Raw genomic sequence first — 8,601 nt, 5'->3', positions numbered from 1 at the left:
ACACGCACCGAGTCTGCAAGAACCAGCCTCACCATCGCCGTTTCATCATAGTATTCCTCCTCAACCGACGAAGATGACTCCATGAACTCGTTGTAGGAGTACTCCTCATCAGAACCCACTGTGTTTGCTTCAAAGTAAACAACTAGAACGTCACTTTTTTTTGGCAATGGCATTTGACCAAACACTTATTGAGCGTGGTGTTCGCCATGGACGTCGTCAGCAGGGAACGAAGGATACCTTAGCGGCGGCCGGATCCGAGATGGAGTGACAGCGGAGTCTATTGCGGAAAGTCGTCTGAGTGAAACGGAAGAGGTTCGTCAAGGCCTGGGCTCCAAACGGGGTGGTACAGCAGGAGCGTCAATCATCGATGTAGCGAAAAAATAGCACAGGGGGAAGAGACAGGGTGGAGGGAGGAGGCTACGGGTGGGTATTTTGGGCGGGCTCGTTAGTCATACGTGGCCGAATTCCGGATGCCTGCAAACCTCACCTATGTCTAGTTTGGTTCCGTTTGTTCAATTTCGGACATCCAGAAAGGTCCAAACAATTTTTGGTGACCGTCGTTGGATAGCAAAGAATGTCTGCCATGTTTGATCCGAACATTTGGGGCCACTTTGGTAACCCACAGTGGAGTTGGCCTTAGTTGATATAGAGGACTTCCGGTTTACGTTTCTTCTTTAATATAAAAGACAATACTCCCTGCGGTCTATATTAACTGACCACACTAAATTATACGTACAAAATGTGGGAGGAGGTATATTTTTATCAGTATTAAATTGAATCGGAGATCGTAAGCCCTAGTTTCCTATAGTCGTCGCCTCCCCTAAAAAGCTAGGGTTTCTTTGCCTCCCGCCGGAGCCGCCGGCGGTCCGCCTCGTCTCCGGTGGCCTTAGGGCCATGGGAGCGGTGTAGATCCCGACCCTCGCCGGTGGGAGGGCTTCGTTTTTAAATCTATCTTTGAGTTTTGTTAGGGTTTGTGTCCTGCTCAGGAAGACGAGATGGCGGCTGCTCCCTGAAGATGGGATAAGGTTCTTCCCACCTATGCCCCGTTCCGGTGGTGCTTCTAGCATCGTCGGTGGGCGTGTGGAGCTGTGTCTCCGGCAGATCTGTCTTTGGTGGGCTTGCTCGGATCTGTTCGTCGTTCATCTTTGTTCTTGTGTATTTAGGTTGAATTTTCTGAACTACGCTACTCTTCATCGTCAGCGGTTGTTATTCTGTTGGTCCTATGGGGCCTTAGCACCATGACTTCCCGACTGTCTATTACAACAAGTTTTATCCGGCTCCGCGAGGGAGGGGCGATGATTGCGGCGCGCCTTCGGCTCGTTTCAGTATTTTTTGTCGTGGCTAGGTGGTCTACAGATCTAGATGTATTTTTTTATTTCTAGTGTGTGTTTTTTTAGAGATGTTTGTTTCTAGTGTTCATTGTACTATCATGATTGAAGATGAATAGATTAAAATTTTTCTCGAAAAAAAAATGATTTGGAGAAGGATCGCTCTCTGCCACAACATGATGTCAATCCCTAAGTTGCTGAAAGAACGACATGACCTAAAATGTCATGTCGAAGCAGCAAAAAGGTTCTACAAAACGCCACCTCTAGGATGCTTGTCTACCGAGAAAATTGTGGAAGTGATAGCATTGTTTTCGCTAATCACATGCTATAATTGAAGCGGATGATTGCGTGTAACATTTCGGCCACAACACAACACGACATCGATTTGTCATCGAGGAGTAGTAATTGTTTTATTGTACTAGTACTAGTATGCATGTTACTAGTCTATGTTATTACCTCTATAGTGGGGAGTAACATATGTGTGGTAATATACAACACTTTATTTATTAGGCTATAGACACATTTTGTCTTGATATGTGTGATGTTACTCATACTACTAGTAAGGCCTTCTTTGGTTTAGAGGAATCTTGTAAAAATTTCATAGGATATGATTTCTATAGGAAAAATTCCTTTAGAGTCCTTTGGTTTGTAGGAATGAAATCCTATTCCTATGGAGAAATTCTTCCTATCCTCCATATTTCATAAGAAAATAAATATTAGCCTAGATTTAATGAAAAAAATCATATGATGTAAATCAAAGGGTATCTCCTTTTCTATTCCTACTCATAGGATTTGATATACATGTCATCTCATTTCCTATGACTTTCCTATTCCTACGATTTTCCTACCCTATGAACCAAAGAAGGCCTAACTAGCTATGTTACTATTTTGCCCACCTTCTTCATTTATTGCTTGCCACATCATCCACTTTATCTAGATATATGTGATGTTACTATCTATGTTACTTCCATTGTGGGTAGTCTAAACATGCGGAGGCGGAGCGGCTGTTTTACTCCGGACGCAAGCTGTTGACAACTTTAAACGAGTTACTACGACGGCATCTCCCGACTCCCGAGCCCTCCCTCCACCGCGCAACACCACGCCGTGGCCAAATTCCAAAGCGAGTTATCCCGCGACTAGACCGCACCGCACCGCCGCGACGTGCCCATGTCCCCGTCCCTGTCGTCGCAGGAGTCCTCCCATCCATCGTGAAAGGCGCGTGCTTAAACAAACAAATCCAGCTTCCCGATCACGCACGCAGCGGCAGCGCGCATAGGAGGGTGTCGGTTCCTTCCTTGCTGCGCCGCGGCCGCGCTTGTGCGCTCCACGAGTTTCCCGGAAACCCGCACCCGCCGGGAAGCGCAAGGCGACGCACCGACTCGGCGATCGCCTGCAAAGCTATCACCGTCCGTTTCCCCTTCCGACGCTCGCATGGCACGAGTGCGTGCGTCCGAAATTGCACCGGGTGATCACCTAAATGGAACTGCCGCACGCATTTGGGTCACTGAGCGGAGAGGATGAGTCGCGGTTGAGGTTCAAGCGTCACGTCTCGCCAGCAAAGCCACACTACGCAATAGGGTAGGCCACATAGACAAGTGATGTCTCATGAAAAGCTGGGAAAATAAAACAAGAGCGAGCCCGGTTTGAGTATACTACTCCCACCTTTCATGCGTTTCTCTGTCGAATGACAACGTCAATTCTCCGAGCAACAGGGACCATACTACACTTTATATATAAAGGTTTAAAAAACAATGATAAAAAGAGCACCACTAAGAGCATCTACAGCCGGACATAGCAAATTCGACCCCTCAAGCGCGTGCGCATTCGCGGGCACTTATCGGGCACCCCACAAATTTTCACAGTTGCAGCCGAAGATTTCATACTAGATTCTCAAATCCATATAAAAGCATGCAAACGGAAAGAAACCTACGTACTACGTCAATCACCTAGCTACTAGTCGCCGGAGATGTCGACGATCTCCGTGCCCGGCTGCGGCAGCAGTTGCAGCTCAGGCTCCTCCGGCCTCCTCCGCCTCTATTTCCGCGTCGAGTTCGGCGAAGAGCACGTCGGACTCCTCCTCGACCGCCGGAGGAACACCCTGTTGGCCTCCACATAGGGCTCATCCTGGATGGACTCCAGGATGACCTGCTGCTCCGCCATCTCCTCTGCTTGGGCGACGACGAACTCCGCCTCCGCCTGCTCCATGTTGAAGCCCGGCAACTGCTGCTCCGGCTCCGCCTCCTCCACCTCCATCGAAGCCATATCCTCCTCTTCCCCCCGACTGCTCCTCCTCCTCTGGCTCCGGCGAGTCCGGAGGCAGCGCGCGCGGCTTGCCTCGCCCGGATCTCCTGTTGGACCTCGGCGCGGCGCTCCGGCGTCAGCATGGCGTAGTAGGTGATCTTGCTCTGGACCATGGCGGAGTGCCGGAGCGTGGGCGGAGCGTCGGACCAGGGGTAGAGCGCCGGAGCGGGAGAGGGAGGAGGTGGATGTGCTAGGACTGGCGGCGGCAGAGAGGGGGGGAGGTGGATGGGTTAGGGTTGCAGGATGCCGGCCGGCTTAAATAGCCGGATTTGGCCTTGGGCGGCGAACCGGAGCAGCGCCACGCGGCGTTCACACCGTAGCGATGGACACGACGTCCGTCGAACCGCCAGGTTTCCTGGCGCTTTAGCATGGGACCCCGCCATCAGACCGACGTGACGGGCATGCCCTGACGCCTCCATATTCGCCCCATATTTGGGCTGGATATGGGGTGCCGGTCAGTCCGGGCGTTTGAGGCCCGTTTAAGGAGCCCGTCTGGGTTAAAAAAACGTGACCGGACAGTGACCGAACGGCCCGCCGGGCGTATGAGACGGGTTTAAGAGGTCCGGCTGTAGATGCTCTAATAGGCGAATAAAAACAAGGGATGACATTTATGCGGCTTTATTTTCCTCATCTCCGCCCACGCACACGCACCAAAAAAGGAAAAAAAAGGGAAAGAATTGGCTGCCGCTCCGCTTTATGAGGTTCCACAGAATAGAATTAGAACGGGGAGGTGGTTAGCGAAAGTGATGCCGCAGCCGCAGCCTCAACCTCAGCCTCGGGGTAGGGTGGTAAAGCAAGCGAGCTGGCTGGCGCGGTGATCATGACGGGAATGACACTACTGCCAGTCGTACTTAGGAGTAATTAAACATGCGGATTAACCCGTCTCACTCCTGCGCGCTGCCTTGTCCTTCACTTCACCTCCCTCCGATAAAAACAGAGGCAGCAAAGCTGGAAAGGTTAATGCGAGCGGGAACTGCCCCACAAGAGACACTGATCAAAACCTCTCCTCCCTGCTTTTTCCTCTCCCCTCCTCTCTTTTTTCCCTTGTCTGCATCGAGTGAAATTCCGCAGCCCCACCTGGCCTCCCCTCCCCTCCTCCCCCCTCCACTCCTCCTTGTTCTTCTACAAGCCGCAGACGGAGCTACTCTGCCTGCCATAACCGCCCACCAAGGAGAGAAAACACCGCCTCCCCCTACCACTCACCCACCACTCCTACCTCCTCCGACTTCGCGCTCGCTGAGCGGGCCTCGTGGTTGGACGCGCCGGGTAGCAGCCGGAGCAGCGGCGGCGGCGGCAGGGAGTCCACAATGCTGGGCGCCAGGAGCAAGTGAGTCATCCGCCGACGCTCTCTGCATTCTGCAACCATTCTTTTATCAGCCTTCTTTATTTTGGAGTGATGGGTGGGGATGGGCACGCAGAGGTGGTTCTTGGTGGCGTGCTTGCTTGGTTTCCTGGAGCATAGCATAGATCTGGTTCGGATCTTGGTGGTTGGGGACGGAGCTGCCAAATTCTTGATCTGATGGTGTTTTTTTGCCTTTTTTGCTGAGCAGATCTGGCCTGGCCGACGCCAAGGGCGACGGCAAGCCGGAGGGGAAGGTCGGCAGCAAGCCGAGCGGCAAGCCGGAGGCCAAGAGCAACGGCAAGGGCACGCCACCGACACCCAGGGGCGAGACGCCGCCGACACCCAAGGGCGACAGGCCGCGGAAGCCGGCGGTCCCCAAGGCGAATGCCGCCCATGGCACGCCGCCGAGCGCGCCGCGTACGGCCGACAAGTCTCCCAGGTCCGCCGACCGCAAGTCGCCCAAGGGCGCCACCCCAACCCGGATCACCGCCACCACCCCTCCCCCTCCAGAGGTACGCTCGATTCCTCCTCTGCTTGTGATGCACAAAGCTTCATGCTTTTAGTGGAATCTTAGTAGTGGTTTGGTTGGCTTGCAGAAGCAGGGGAAGGCTGGAAAGCCGTGTCCGGAGCCGCAGGCCGCGAAGCCGTCCCAGGAGCTCCAGGCGCAGCTTGATGCCGTCCAAGAGGCGCTCAAGAAGGCCATGGGTCAGCTGGTGGAGAAGGAGGAAGAGAAGGGCAAAGTTCTGGAGGAGCTCGAGTGCGCCAAGAAGGTGGCCGATGAGGCCAATGCGAAGCTCAAGGAGGCGCTCGATGTGCAGAGCAGGACCGTGGAGATCCAGAAGGTCCGTTCCATGGAACCGGAGCAGGCGAGCAATGATGATTCTGCGCACGGCGTGGAAGATGAGCTGCGGAGGAAGCTGAAGAGCATGCAGAGCCAGCAGGAGGCTGACGCAGCCGCGCTGCATTCGACGGTGGAGCAGCTTGAGAAGGCAAGGTATGAGCTGGCCGATGCAATTGATGCCAAGAACTGGGCGCTTAGCCAGGCAGATGATGCCATGAGGGCTTGCGAGGTGAATACTCATAAAATTGAGCTCCTCAATGCCGAGGTGGAGCGCCTGAAGGGGCTGCTTGATTCCAAGGTGGAGAGCAAGTCGAGGGAAGCTGCTGACAAAATTGGGAAGCTTGAGGCAGAGAATTCTGTGTTGAAGCTTGAACTGGAGAAAGCAAAGCTAGCTGAGAAGAAGGTGATTGAATTGGAGGGTGTGGTTGAACAGCTTAGAGTTGATGTTGCTAATGCCAAGAAGGAATGCTCAAAGTCAGATGAGTTAGCTGATCAACTCAAGAAGAAGGTGCAGCTGTTGGAGTTCCAATTGGAGGAAGCCGACCAGTCACTCATTTTGAAAGGCAAGTCTTTGGATTCAGTGATGGAAGAATTAGATGAAACAAGCACTTTGCTTAAAGACAAAGAATCTGAAGCTGCTGTACTTCATGACAACGTCGGATCCTTGGAGGATGAGGTGACCAGGCTCAAGGAAGAAATTGACGTGACAAGTGAACGTCTTGATGCTGCAGAGAAAGATGCAGCCGACCTAATTGCAGAGATCGAAGAGCTAAGGTTGAAGCTACAGGCAGTAGAAGATGAGAAAGCAGAGGCGCTGAACAATGACCAGCTTGCAAGTTCAGAAATCGCGGCCCTGACTGAACAAAAGAACGAGCTAGCCAAGGAGCTAGAAGCTAGCAAAGATGAAGTTGAGAAGGTTAAGAAGGCAATGGAGGGTCTGGCCTCTGCCTTGCACGAGATGTCAGCTGAATCCAGAGAGGCGCAGGAGAAATACCTCATCAAACAGGAAGAGATCGAGCATGCTCGGGCACAAGTAGAGGAACTCAACAATAGTCTGCAGAATGCCAAGGAGAGCTATGAGGTGATGCTCGATGAAGTAAACTATGAGAAAGTTTGCCTCAAGAAGTCCGTTGAGAGAATGGAGGCAGAAGCTAAGAACGTGTCTGAGGAATGGCAGTCCAAAGAGCTAAGTTTTGTCAACTCCATTAGGAAGTCGGAAGAAGAGATCGTCACTATCAAAGCTCAAATGGACAAGTACTTGGCCGTGGTGAATGAAAAAGAAGCTGAAAATACCGAGCTGTTGGAGAAGATGAATCATCTCGAGGCTCAGCTAGTTGAAGCCAACAAGGCCAGTGAGGAAGCCAAGGCCGAGACCCGTCAACTGAAGGACAAACTATTAGACAAAGAGAACGAATTACAGAACATACAAGAGGAGAATGAGGACTTGCAGGCAAAGGAATCAGCTGCTTCGGAGAAGATAAAAGAGCTCTCTTATCTAGTGCCGAATGGAACGACAAATGGTGGCAACAAGGAAGAAGATAACGAGAATGGTGGCGGTGTGGATGACGAACCGGTCGTGGTGGTTGCCAAGATGTGGGAGAACAGCAAGGTCACCGACTACGACTCATCCAAGGAGAAGGAGAACGACGGCGAGTCTGAAGTCGATCTGGAGTCCAACAAGGGAGACTCCACCCTCGACAGCAACGGGTTGCAGTCCGCAAAGATGAACAACGGCATCACATCGCCAACCAAACAGCAGCAGCAAAAGAAGAAGAAATTTAAATTTAGCGGCTTACTGAAGAAAAAGAGCTCAAATTAGCACAAGATCACCAGTCTTATGTTGTTCCTTCGTTGTATGCTATGTGACATCTCCTTTCTTTGACTAGCCACCCACCCATGCCCCTAGTTTTCTGAGTCTGTCATCATGGTAAAGCAAGTGTTGGGTGTTTCAGAGAATACAAAAGAGCCGGCCGATTGTATTTACAGCCATGCGTTTGTTTCTTGCATTTGTGTAAGTTCAGTGATGATGATTCATGTTGTAGTCATAGTGATTGTATTTATTCATACATATGCCCTGGGTAATGGTGTTGTACATGGAACAGAGATTTCCAAATCAATGCAGTTTTTTTCTGTTTTTGTTGAAGGAAATTCTTTGAGCATGGTGCTCCCTCCCATGCATGTTCTTGTTGACCTGATGTCACAGAATGATGATGGTGGCAATGGGGCAAAAGCTGCTGTGCCATCTGATGGAAGAGGACCAAAGCATGTGAGCCAGCCAGGAGTGGTATGGCTTCTGATGAGGCTGTTGCTCATCAATCAAATAATGGGGTTTGCTCCACTCCAGCTAATCCTTTTGCTGTTCCTCCACATTTCTCCCAACCACCCGGGCTAAAAAGGCCCGCACAAGAGGGGAGGCTGCACTATGATGCATGCATTATGCATCGTTCATGTGACTCACAACTCACAAAGATGTAGTACATGTTGGAGTTCTACTGTAGGTCCTATGGTGGAGCGATGGACTTTCCATGACAAAATGCACTCGCAAATTATTGGCTCCAGATGGGTGGTAGTAGTGGTACCTTGGGGGGGCTAGCCTGTCTCTGAAGGATGGCCACTCAGTACAAAGGCCCCTACTGTTCCAGCCTTCCAGGTCAACACAGGCCCACCAAATTAGTAGGCAATGTGTTGTGTATGTACAGCAGAATTGATATGCAACGTGCTTTTGGTTCAGTTAATGTGTGCCAAAGGAGTGACTGTAATGTGGCAGCGACAGAGTGTTGTACATGCAG

The 8,601-nt window shown here is 51.5% G+C and overlaps 1 protein-coding gene across 1 annotated transcript; it reads left to right on the top strand.

Annotated features, from left to right (window-relative positions):
- Nucleotides 1–4,654: 4,654 nt before the first annotated feature.
- LOC123054501 (WEB family protein At5g16730, chloroplastic) lies at nt 4,655–7,955 on the top strand. Its single transcript, XM_044478281.1, has 3 exons — nt 4,655–4,956; nt 5,180–5,483; nt 5,568–7,955. Exons 1-3 carry the CDS (start codon nt 4,937–4,939, stop codon nt 7,629–7,631), a joined length of 2,388 nt encoding a protein of 795 aa, XP_044334216.1. The 5' UTR covers nt 4,655–4,936; the 3' UTR covers nt 7,632–7,955.
- Nucleotides 7,956–8,601: the final 646 nt, after the last annotated feature.

The sequence above is a fragment of the Triticum aestivum genome, chromosome 2D (assembly GCF_018294505.1).
Source record: "Triticum aestivum cultivar Chinese Spring chromosome 2D, IWGSC CS RefSeq v2.1, whole genome shotgun sequence".
Taxonomy (NCBI): Eukaryota; Viridiplantae; Streptophyta; class Magnoliopsida; order Poales; family Poaceae; genus Triticum; species Triticum aestivum.
Note: the sequence above shows the minus strand (reverse complement) of the source record. Positions and strands in the feature narration are given on the sequence as shown.